Source organism: Pangasianodon hypophthalmus, chromosome 7, assembly GCF_027358585.1.
Source record: "Pangasianodon hypophthalmus isolate fPanHyp1 chromosome 7, fPanHyp1.pri, whole genome shotgun sequence".
NCBI classification, from domain to species: domain Eukaryota; kingdom Metazoa; phylum Chordata; class Actinopteri; order Siluriformes; family Pangasiidae; genus Pangasianodon; species Pangasianodon hypophthalmus.
In genome coordinates this window covers 22,110,293-22,123,627 of record NC_069716.1, presented here as the reverse complement: position 1 = coordinate 22,123,627, position 13,335 = coordinate 22,110,293, and the positions used below count along the sequence as shown (strand labels likewise).

Sequence of the window (13,335 nt, the reverse complement as noted above, 5' to 3'; positions counted from 1 at the left end):
TGAAATAAGGGCTATAGTGTATTCTGTCCAATATGGAGCAAACCATCAGTCAGTCAGTGTTTTATATGGATGGGGTAAATAAAAACCTAAATAAAATGGATTTATCCTATAAGTAAGAACTTAAATGGTACATGTCTTAATCCAGGTCTGTTTAACTAGCAGCTGTGCATCAAGACAAACTTGCAAACAATGTGAAAGATTTGCCAAGACCTGAAAAATACCAGCAAAAAAACCTCTACTATTAGTTGAAAATTAAATGTAACTGATGTTCTCCATCACCTGAGGATAGCCCTAACATTATCTGAGTTTAATAAGAATAAGAATCCTAAAAAATAGTTCAAAATAGTGTAAAGTAGCATCAGTTCATTTGTTTCATTATTTCAAATATTCAGCTTATTTTGGGAGAAAATTTATTGGTGTATATAGGGAGCTTGTGGGTCAATAAAAAGGGCATTTAACATTATATTACTGTTGACTATGCTTATGTTTAATTAATTGAGAAAGCCCAGTATGGTCTACAAGAAACAACAACAACTACTACTACTAATCATCATCATCATCATCATCATAAAGGAAGAGAATATCCCAAACACAATGCAGGTATACATGACACAGACAAAGGGGTGAACTTTTCAGAGGGGATCTGGATACATGGGAGAAATCTGCATGAATTAGCCTATAGTTTTAGTCATTCTATAAAAGAGGCACTTTTCCAGATGTATATACAGCTATTTACACAGATACACAGTGGATGCAGTTCTCTGACCTGAGCACATGAATAAAGTTAACTGAATTTATTTTCTCCTTTATTTCCCGGGTCACATGGCCGTGTTTGTGCATGCTGAATGAATGAGCAGCATTGCCCTAATCACGCAATTAAGCTGGGAAAAGCACTATTGCGTCACAGCGGCTTCAGGCGCCATGTTTGTTTGGGACAGTTCAGTACAGTGATCCGCTGAAGCTGCGCCAGCTGGTCGATCTGTAACTGGAACAGCAAACACTGTCCGAGGATCTGAACTAAAACAAGCCCTGATCTGACCTCGGTCCCTTTCTGCACTTTGGGGCTGGACATGATGGATCTCAGCCTGGGCCGCTGCCTCGTCCTGGCTGTGTGTGTGTGTGCGCTTGTGAGGGGAGATGTTGATGATGGACACACCGCTGCGGCGGCTCCTGGAGCTCCGGTGCGTTTGTCCGACTCGGACCCAGGACTTCTGACAGCACTGAAATTCGCTGAAGAGCGCTACAACATGCTGTCTAACGGAATGCACATCCGCAGAGTCAGCAAAATAATATCTGCTACCAGACAGGTGAGGCATGCACATTTTCATATTTTATTTATGGAATCATGTTTATGGTTTGTATTTATATTTCTTCACACAGAAGAGTCACACAGATGGCAGTAGGCTGCAGTTAGTTTTCTACATTTAAGGGACAGTAGCCCGCCTGTGGTTTTGTCACGTAAACAGGGCAATGATTTTATGTGTTAAGCCGCACAGCCACAACATGTTCATGTGCCTCCACCCTGCGCTCATTTTGCGCAACATCCTGTAGCGTTGTAACTACAGCAGAGGCAGTGGCCCAACCACTGTGTTTAAGATGTGTTTCTGTTAGGCGATTGTGTAAGCTATTATCACTTACAGTGCGTCTTTCCTGGTATTGCACACGTCTGGTGAAATAAGACATGTTATTACACAGTTATAAGCACAACTGTGTGGTGTCTATAGCATATGTTTAACATAAGTAGTAGGTCTGTGTATAATTATTATTTCTCTCTCTCTCTCTCTCTCTCTCTCTCTCTCTCTCTCTCTGTGTGTGTTTTGCACAGCTTGTTAAGGGAGTGAGATACAGCATCACTGTAGAAATTGGACGAACTCAGTGTAAGAAGTCTGCAGAATTGCATGTTACTGAAGACTGTGAATTTTTCCAAGAGTCACACAAACTGAAGGTGAGCAAACCTGGCTGTAGGAGGGAATTGATGATAAGTGCTAATACTACTACTACTACTACTACTAATAATAATAATAAAAGCCCTGCAAAGCACTGATATCCTGTTCAGGGTGTAATCCTGCCTCATGCCCAGTGTTTCTGGACTGACCAGGATAAAGCAGTTACTGGATGATAATAATAACCATAATAATCATAATAATTCCTATACACAAAAACTAGCAATTATGTTCACATATTGAAAATATTCAGCTTATTTGGGAGCAAATGTATATATATGGAGCTTGTGTCAATAAAAAAACAATATTTATCATCACCAATATCACTGTCAATTACGCTTCATTAATTGAGAAAACCCAAAATGGTCACAATTAAAATGTGGTTAATTGCGCAACCCATTACAATAGAATAGAATAGAATAGAATAGAATAGAATAGAATAGAAGTCACCTTTAAACTCCCAATATGCCTTACAACAAATTAAAAAGAAAAGAAAAGAAATATCCCAAATCTTTAAAACACAACAATACAAATATACATATCGGACAAGTAAATCTTTCGTAAGAGGATCTGGGTACAGTATATGGAAGAAATTTACATGAATACGTATCATCTTATAGTAGAAGTGAGTCGCAGTTTTAGTCTAATGATGTAAATGGGTGTAAATGATCGTGTGTTTAATAAGGGTAGGTGTGTCCCATGTAGTCTCCTTTTTCCACCAGGTGATTCACACAGTTCTTATGCAACTAGTCAAACCTGTAATCTCTTCCCCAATATAAACATTATTCAGCAGTTTTCCGTGAACATTGCTCACAGTGAGCACACTGACAACTGGGAATTTTGCTGTTCATCCTGTTTTTCTTCACCTCAGACTGAGATCACGTGATGAATAATATTTCTAGCTCGTGCATTTGCATGTTTACTCTTCTTGTCACACTGTTTTCTTAATAATTTTTCATTAAAAGTGGGTCGCTCTCTCCCTCAAGTTCTCATAATCTCTGTCTCTCTCTGTCTCTCTCAGACAGAGGTGTGTTTGTTTGAAGTGTGGAACATTCCCTGGGAGAACAAGTCCACTCTGCTCAAACAGAAATGCCAGCCTGCAGGTCAGTGTTCTCTCAACACACACACATAGAGTGTTAAAGGGTAGAAGAACAGTAAAATGGCACTACTCTGCACTGACAGCTCCAGATTTCCTGTCGGCATTTGAGCACAGAAGCTTTTCTGCAGTTTGAACTGCAGTTTGAATGTATAAAACACATGAAATACACCATCTCAGGTCACATGCTCTATTAAAATGTGTTACAAACAAGGCTTCATGGTAGTGCAGTGGGTAATGTTGCTGCCTCAGAGCTCCGGGGTTCCTGATTTGGTCCTAAGCTGAGGTTACTGTGTGGAGTTTTACATTTACGTTCTTCTCCGAGTCCACGTGAATTTCCTCTGGGTTCTCTGGTTTCTTCGCACCTCTCAAAAACATTGCACTAGGTAGATTATGCTAAATTGGCCCTAGGCGTGAATATGTGTGTGCATGGTGCCCTGCAATGGACTGGTGTTCCATCCAGGGTGTATTCCTTCCTTTTGCCCAGTGTTCCTGGGACAGGCTCTGGATTCACTGTGGCCCTGTCCAGGATAAAGAGCTTTCTGAAACAGAATGAATGTGAAATAGTCAGCTTTTGAGATCAAATTTGAGAAGTGTTGTTGGTCATTTGGTGTGTGGCTTTTCATGACATTGGAAATTTATGATTTATGATTTATGATGGATGAAAAGACTCCCTTACACTCAGATCCAGTACTGAATGCCCTTATGTTAAACACAGAGAAATCCACAGAGAACTCTTTGTTTGGTAGTCAACTAAGTAGCCAGGTATTGCCTGTCCTGTGCTCATCATGTGTATGTACATATATCTGTTATTACTTTAACAACCAATAAAATCAGATTTAAGAAATCCAATTTGCCCTGCTGTGTGACCAAAGCTCCACCTGTGAACAGTAATGTTGTTTTCTACATTCGATTATACCACATTGAAATGAAGACTTTCAAGTGATTCAGAATAAATAGTATAAGCTTTATCAGAAATATTCTCCTAGTTATGAATAATGTGATTATAAATAATTAGTTGATAGTTAGTACCACTTCACTGACGTCTGCTTTATTTTTCAGTTCCAAAGGAGACTAAAAAGGTTGTGAGCATCCCTCTCTCTCGTGACAAGCCCACCCAGGTAACGTGAAGAAAATGCACATTAATGCATTTGTTCATGTGTGATAATAAACAGCGACAATTTACAGATAATCTATATAACGTGATATGTTACCTTGAACTTCTTCAGGAAACTGTAGACCTTCTGATGCAGTTCAAAGACTTCATGGTCAAGTACAACCGGACATACACCTCTCAGGAAGGTAATCATTCCCAATGTATTTATTCTAATTCTAATTATACAGTATATATACAAATTATACAGTATCATCATACAAAACAGTCACTATTTGATAAACATTATTCTGCTTGAAAATCACACACAATATTCTGTCCTTATACAGTAATATACTGGTTTTATGTGATACTATAAATATTGATACAAATACATCATTCAGAAAGAAAGCTGAGCTTTAAGGAAATCTTTAAACGAAACCCTTGACTCCTGCAGAGGCTGAGAAGCGTCTGCGTATTTTCCAGGAGAATCTGAAAACAGCACAGACCCTGCAGGCTCTGGACCAGGGAACAGCGGAGTATGGAGTTACCAAATTCAGCGACCTGACAGGTATGTGGGTGTGTGTGGGTGTGTGTGTGTTGGTTAATGTTGTCATATTCTCATGACGCTGGTGTACACTGCTAGTAAATATTTTAAAAGACTTGGCATTTCTTACATATTACAGTTCAGTCAGCATTCGGAGATCAGAAGTCCAGGGGGTGGAGCTGGATCTGATCCAACTCCTCCTATAAGCCGAACCCTAACTCTTAACCCTAATCCACAAGACGCTGTACGACTGTGTGTGTGTGTGTGTGTGTGTGTGTGCTTATCGCACACACTGTTACAGGCTGATACGTACTGTTGCCAGAACACTGTTCTCTTTCTGCTTTTCTAAAAGTGTTGGTGAAAGTGTAGCATTGAAAATGGCTGTCTGTCTGTCTCTGTCTTTCTTCCTCTCTGTCCCTGATGTAGAGGATGAGTTCAGAATGATGTACCTGAACCCCATGTTGAGTCAGTGGAGCCTGCAGAAACAGATGAAGCTAGCAGTTCCTGTGAGTAAGGCAGCTCCAGACAGCTGGGACTGGAGAGATCACGGAGCTGTCAGTAGTGTCAAGAACCAGGTCAGAGAGAATGAACCAACTAATGGGAAGCATTTACACTGAGTTAACCAGTCAGGATATATGTTAGAATTAGGAATCATAATGACTAAAGAATCATTTAGCATGTATTTAAAGAAATGACTATTTCACGGCCATGTTTGAACTATTCTAAATCTGAAACCAAACGGCGCTGGTTGTGTTGATGTGCTGATCATTCATTAGTTTCATGGAGGTAACAGTTGTTTGTGATGAGTGATGATTGCTGTGTCTGGTTCAGGGCTTTTGTGGCTCTTGCTGGGCTTTCTCTGTCACTGGGAACATTGAAGGTCAGTGGTTCAAGAAAACTGGACAACTGCTGTCCCTCTCAGAGCAAGGTAAGAAATTATTAATAAATGAAATTGTAATTAATAAATGATATTTTTAATTGCATGAGGAATAAAACAATATAGAGTATGCTGTTAAAAATAATAATAAATGACAGAATATTGTGATGTGGCCTGATGCAAAAGGGAGTTACTGTTCACACCCCAAAGTTGATTATTTTCCAATAACAGCAAGTCATGGAGTGGTTTATTTTATACTGCAGCAATTTGCCAATGATTGCAATTTTTAATTTATTAATGAAGAACTTATCACATTTTATATCAGTTTACTGTTAGTTCATGTTCACTTATGTAATAGTGGCTATAAACACTCATTCCCTCATCAGCTGTTTTTTTCACTCTCTCTTGAAGTTAATAATACAAAAACACAGCTTGTCATATTACCGAAAACCCGGAAAGCACAAACGTCCGCTTTCCTGAACACTTTCCCATGGTGGAAAGCTTACTGATGGTGACAAACCACTGACAAACAAACTTATTTCCATAAATGTTAAATAAACATCTCCTTACAGAAAGCTTCACCATATCAATAATTTCTTTTTCTTTGTTAAATAACAACATGTTTAATATCAGATTATGTGGAGCGTTCACCCTACAAGTCCCTGTGTATGAGCTGTTGCTATAGAAACGATAATATATTTGAACAAATACATTAATATAAACCTGTGATTTGAATAAAATCCAGCACTATTATCAGTTAGTGTTATTATTATAAAATTATTATTAGTATTATTATATTATAAAATTAATCAACACACATCAGATCCAAGAATTCAATAGCGCTGTGGTATAAAATTCAGTGAAACACTTTTTTCACTGTATAGAAAGTCACAGGTTTACGTGTGTGTGTTTCAGAGTTGGTGGACTGTGATAAGCTGGATCAAGCATGCGGCGGCGGGCTTCCATCCAATGCATATGAAGCTATTGAAAACCTTGGTAAGAAATTGTAAAGAAAGAAAAGGCAGAGAATAATATATAATGGTATACCAGTTCTGCATAACGTATTTGCTTTTATACTCTGTGTAATTTCATTCGTAATGCCGATATCTTTATCTGACAATTATCTAATATATGTTGATCCCTTTGCAGGCGGTCTTGAGACAGAGACAGACTACAGCTACACAGGACACAAGCAGGTGTGTGAGTTCTCCTCTGGGAAAGTGGTGGCCTACATCAACAGCTCTGTAGAACTGCCCAAGGATGAAAACGGTGAGAAAAGGCAGACGGGTACTATAACACACTGTGTATCCAAATATTCACTTTGTGCACAACAAACATCTATACCTTATATTTATACACTATAATAAAATATTTTTTACTGATGATCATTGTCTTTTAGGATGGTATATTTACAAAACCTGAGAAATCTGATTTTGGCAATGATTTGATCAGTATTCACATGATAACTATGACTCTGGTTCAATAATTGATTTATATTTCTAAATGCATAACATATATACTGTAATTTTTCATGGGTTTATAATTTTATAGGTTTATAGAGATTTTGAAATTAAATGTAAAACTCTTCTTTTTCTTAGAAATGGGCACGAGTATTTCTGTACTCACAAGTATCATAGAGTTTCTTTACTATTAAATATTTGTGAGGTTTTTTTTTTTAATTGCAAACTGTACAAAATGTCGCCCTTCTTTGGGACTAACGTGTCTACTGCTTATCTCTTATTTGGTCATACACAGATGCATGTATTAAGAAAAATTAAATGATCAGATTTACAGTACGCAGATGGTTTTAATCCAGTGTAAGATATCATAGTTTATTGTTTAACTGAATCAGAATAATAATTGTGTACATATAATGAAAACACAATAACAATGCAAAATCTAATGTACGTGTGTGTGTTTTCAGATATTGCTGCTTGGCTGGCTGAGAATGGCCCTGTCTCTGCTGCCCTCAATGCTTTTGCCATGCAGGTAATACACTCTTTGTGAATTCCTCTATGACATTCCAGAAGCACAAGCACCAGTAGTACTAAGACAGCTGTAATGATCTCTATGACCTGTGGTGCCAGATGATTGCACATTTTGAATTTTTGTAGCTGCAAAATGCCCTTGTGCAACATCCGGGACTTACGTCCATTTTACTTAGTTACGTCATCACGCAAACTGCACCTGGGAACTCCTACTACATGCCCTCTGCATGGGGCGCATGCTGTTATTTAAAAGTCACTGTTAAAGGATGGAAATGAGAATTAAACTAAGCATTATACAGTACACAGCTGATGTGCCAATTGGTTTTACCCTAATGAATGGACTGCTTTGTGCAAAAGTGTGTCATTAAACTGCATTCCATTTTATCTGGTCAACTGCAGCTCCTGTAACATCTTAAAAATTAGCAGTGTCACAGCAGAAGTCATATGTAGTGTGTTGGATTCTGGTTAGATGTAAGGAATTTGATGTATGAGTTTGTAAGGATCACGGTTGCCAGATTTGTGTAAAAGTTCACAATGGAAAAAAGGTAAAACACTTAGATTGTCTGAATAATTATTTGACACTGATCCTAAAATGGTCATAAATAATTTTGTATAAATATATAAAAATGGATTTTTGAGAATAATTAAAACAAAAAACAAAAAAACAACAAGCTATGGCAGTTCAAAGTATCCTAATTCTGCAGGAAACACTGCAACAGTATACTTGGAGGAGCATTCATGGTGCTAATTTACACCAGGGCTATCATTTATCAACAGAGCTTAAGGAAGCATGTGTGTTAAATGTGCGTATGAACTTTTCATTACAAAATATGGGATTCGTGAATGCTTAGATTTGTATGTTTATATATGCTTTGGCTCAAAACTGCTTGTTTGGTTAGTTATGAATCTGGCCTGCTAATACTTTGAATTATCTCTGCAATCCATTACTGATTTTTCATATTGCATATAATTACACAAACATGGACTTGGGTCCACGGACTCACCATATTAAAGGGTGTGACTCTTCTCGCTTTGCTGGAAGACGTCTCACGTCCGAGCATGTTTTAGACACCAGACCGATCACCAGACCGTTTTTCACAACCCACTATCCGCCCCTGAAATCCACAATCCACTGCTAACACATTTCTGTCATCAGTTATGAGTCACAGTTCTGAGTCACACCTAAGTTGGAGAGGGAAACGAAGTGCAGCAATGCAATACCTGTGTAAGTGATTTCAACATAGTTTTTTTGACTACAGGCACATATCAAGCTAAAATGGATATTTCCCAATCATCACTGAATAAAAATGTGCACACAATAATAATAATAACATAATTTCCTAATGACCTTACACCTATGCGCCAAAAGGACTGTGAAAAAGGACTTCCACACGATCTCTGATATCCCCGACATCAATCTTTTGGGTCACAATTAAAGTGAAAATAAGTCAGTTATATAAATCCCAAAGATTTACATTCTGTGAACGAGTGGCTGACCTGTGACGTGTTGCGATTTGTTGATGTTCAGCATTCAATTTATTACATTAAAAATGACAAGTACATAAAATATTACTCAGCACAGCTTAATTACCCACATTACTATTCAAAATCAAACTCTTTGCTTCAGTAAAAGGTTTATTTGTTTAACAAAATGTCAGAGTCCTTTTTTGATACCATGTGAAGCAATGCCTAAATACTATGTATGGTTAATTGTGGGTGTATTTACATGTAGTTTTGATGTACACACACAGCAAATATGCTGAACTGGTATTTATTAATCTTCATTGCATACACTTATGCATATTGCCTTCATACATACATTTGATGAATCCCAGTTAATTGTGCGTTTGAGAATTTTAAATGTTATGTGTAAAAAAACAACTCACAACCCATTTGAGAATTCTAAATGTTATGTGTAAAAAACAACTCACAACCTTTTTATACAATGTTGGCAAAAAAATGAGACACTTGATAGGAAACTTTTAACCCTTTGGTCAGGATATGCTTTTGCATTTTACCTCACGACAAAAGCACAAAATCCTGAACCTGCAAAATGTAATTGGCTGCTCCAGGGATTCGATTTAATTGAATCCAGAACTTGAAATTATGTGGGTTTTTTTTTCTAAATAAAACCAGCCATACAGTGCAGCGACAGTATAAAGCACATTATGTTTGTCAAGTATAATAAAACAGTAGAGTTTTCAGAAATACTCTTTTGTCTGTTCATGTGTGTGTAGTTCTACAGAAAGGGAGTGTCTCACCCTCTGAAGATTCTTTGCAACCCCTGGATGATCGATCACGCAGTGCTGCTTGTCGGATATGGAGAACGTAAGAGTTATTTTCCCATAATTTGCAAAAATCAATAAACATTTATTGCATAGTCATAACCATGTGGTTTGAAACACTGTAAAATTGACCACAGTGAACAGCTAAGGTATGATGCTGCTTTGCAATTTTAATTTAAATGTTTTTAAAACCAAGCAACATCACCTGGTTCACTAAAACAGGTTTCCCCCACATATTTTGCTCTCAGTTCATCCTATATAGTGCAACACTGAATACCTGGTTCTAGCGTGTTGGAAACTTATCAAGAGCAAAAATGCAGAGTGGGAGGCCTGGGGCTAGTTTGTGAAACACTGCGGATAACAGTTTTACAACTGATGTAAAGCCTTGAAAACTATTGTTTAATGTGAACCATTATTTTTGGATTTCTGTCACATAACCCCTTTTCCACCGAAATGTTTGACCTCAGAAACTGAGTAGCTGGTGGAAAAATGATCAGATAAAAATACTTTTTTAAAAAATGAAAGAGCCACATAAAAATGCAGAGCTTTTGTTCATTTTTACCAAGCAGCTTAAGCTTCAGAAGTTTAACTGAACTATAGATCAGTGCCACGCCAGTCGAGATTAGGAGTTAGCAGTTAGCAGTAGCAGTTCAGGGTTTGTGACTCGTTACAGAATGACAGCCTTCAAGTAAAACAATGAGTGTATCTCTGTATTGTTCCCTGTGTCTTAAAAAGCTTTCTCACACAAACAGCTTGTATTCTCTCAGTTTTTAATGGATGACAGTGTTTTTTTTCTTTTTGCTTTTTGCTCTTCGTGACCTGTGCTCATGAGTATAAAAAAAAAAGGCAGCAAAACCATCAAGCATAAAGCAAAAGAAGCACTATGCTGCCTCTGCTGTTTGTGAGGTGAACTGAAATTGCAGTGAAAACCAGGACAAATCCCTCTTAGCCCCAGCCAACCCCTACTGAGGTTACGTATGCTACAGGATATGGGGCAGAGCTGAGCAGTTTTGTTCATGCAGGGCTAACGTCAGGCCCAGAAACATATTAACAGAAGTCTGAAATGAAGAATCTAGCCAGATCCACTGCACAGCAATATTACAAATAACAGTATCTAACAGTATCTATCTTTGAAATTACAACAGTAACGTACATCTAGGAGCATTTTAAAAAAGACAAACTACACCTTTAAATTAACATTTTGCACATAGAACTATTAACATTTTGCAAACATGCCATGTATTGGAATCATGATTGTAGCTTCTCAGATTGTTGGTCTTTAGATGGATAAAGGTAAAGGTACCCTGTCTTAAAATCAGCCTCACCTTCAGGACCTGTTTCACATGGTTCTCTTTTTTTGTTTTTAAAAACCTGTAGTCCTAAATATCATTCTGCAGAGTTTTGTTTTATCATTGGTCATTTTGTCATTTTTGCTAAGGATAAATTGTCTCTGCTTTTTGTGCACAGGAAACGGCGTTCCATTCTGGGCCATTAAGAACAGTTGGGGAGAAGACTATGGCGAGCAGGTGAGGGACCTGTGTTCATTTATAAATATCTAGCCCTATAACTGAGTTGAATGACACAGTGTGCTCGATTATTCACTGTTTAACAAAGTTGAGTTTATTTACCTGAACATTATTAATTGAGATCCTGTTCTTGTTACAGCTGTAATGTTTGGTAAAGGAGTATATACACACTGCCAGTCAAACATTCATACTTCTTATTATAGTTTATACCATTTATTAGCTTAAAGAGAGAGAAAAATGAAGCTGGTGATGGAATAACTGTTTATAGCTGCTATATGTGCCAACAGGAAGTAACTTGTTCCACTACATTAATCATAACTAGAAATTGTTAAATAGTATGGCATGTTGTTCCTTAATAAATTAAAAATTATAATTGTTGGCAAATTGCTGTGGTATAAGAGGAGTAAAACATTTCAGGACATGCTGTTATAGGAAAATAATCCCTTTTAACCTGTTGTTGATAACTTTCCTATAACTAAACTAATTATACATAAAAGCAATTAAATAAAGAAAATCAAATCTTTATGGAACTTATTAACTGGTCTAAATGAGTGCTTTATTAAAGGCAGACACATTTGGAGGGTAAACCCTTTAAGCCAATCGATAAAACACTCATAGACAGTGCTCATATTAACTGTAAAATATAAGTATGTGACATACTATAGGTGTCTAACTGGCGTGATCTTGATTTTGTCCTTTTCTTAGATTACATCTAGATTGTTCAAATAAAGTCATTTGTAACATTTCTCAAATCACTGAACATTTAATAATACATTTTTCTTAATTGATTTGTAGACAGTTAAATTTTCACATTTTCGAGTAATTAACAGAAAAAAAAAAAGCTAAAATATTGGATGTTCAAACACCTCTATATGTGTGTACTTCTTTACCAATCATTATATATGTGTATGTAATGTATATATAAACTAATGTTTTTCTTGTGTCTATTCAGGGTTACTATTACCTGTACAGAGGGTCCAGTCTGTGTGGAATTAACAAGATGTGTTCGTCTGCGGTGATTAACTAGGAGCATATGCGAGCACACACACACATTAGTTAACAAGGATATAGTTCATTTGTAGTGAAGATACATGACCACACATACAAAACCACGCATAAACGCACAAAAAAATATTTGCAGTGTTCTAACCTGTTGAATCTGTGACCTGTGAAGTGGTCAAGTATTCACTCTATATCATTCATTGCTATAACTCTTGAGTTTAGAATAAGACACCACAGATACAAAATGACATAGAGGCATGAAGTGTCAGTACCTCATATAACCTCCATTTCCGTTACAAACATCACATGCAACATCTCTGAGCCTGTTACTGTGACACGAAGCTTCAGATCATTACATTAGACCCTTACACTGGTGTTTTATCATAATTGCATTATAATTTAAGTACTATGAAACTAATATTTGAGTAATAGTATTAGAATTGTTGCTGTGAAATTAATATTAATTAATATTTGCTAATTGATTTTGATGTTTATTGTGGTGATACGTTGGGAGTCCTAATTGGATGTGTTTGACTACTGATTTTGGAAGCTGCTCACCACATAACAATGAATACTTTTGCATTTTATTCATGTTTTTAAATAATATTAATTAGTAGTGCTAGTTTAAGAGTAGTTTTTCATTGTAATTTTGATTTAGAATCAGATAACTATGCTCCCAAGAAACAGAAATTATTTTCCTCTCAGTTTGAAGTGTACATAACGCACTACATCAAACATATTCAAGATTATTATTCATGATGGCACAGAAAGTGCAGCAGAATTTGTTAACTAATTTGTTCATTGTCAAAGGTATAATTTGAATCTTTTGAGATAATTTCTGCTTCTTGCATGGTTTCAGAGATCCTTCCTCCTTGGTCATCTTCTTGGTCAATCTGCTGAATAAACTCACTAAATTCCCATGCTTGTGTTTCTTTGTTTTTATTGCAATAATGAATCTCTGCAGTATTCCTTTCAGTA

At 36.7% G+C, this 13,335-nt stretch overlaps 1 protein-coding gene across 1 annotated transcript; it reads left to right on the top strand.

The window, feature by feature from the left end:
- The first annotated feature begins 913 nt into the window (after positions 1–913).
- Positions 914–13,277, top strand: ctsf (cathepsin F). Its single transcript, XM_026918172.3, has 14 exons — positions 914–1,307; positions 1,826–1,945; positions 2,965–3,046; positions 4,102–4,160; positions 4,269–4,341; positions 4,590–4,703; positions 5,106–5,254; positions 5,511–5,607; positions 6,472–6,552; positions 6,706–6,825; positions 7,481–7,545; positions 9,782–9,872; positions 11,297–11,355; positions 12,308–13,277. Exons 1-14 carry the CDS (start codon positions 1,071–1,073, stop codon positions 12,380–12,382), a joined length of 1,422 nt encoding a protein of 473 aa, XP_026773973.3. The 5' UTR covers positions 914–1,070; the 3' UTR covers positions 12,383–13,277.
- The last annotated feature ends 58 nt before the right edge of the window (positions 13,278–13,335 follow it).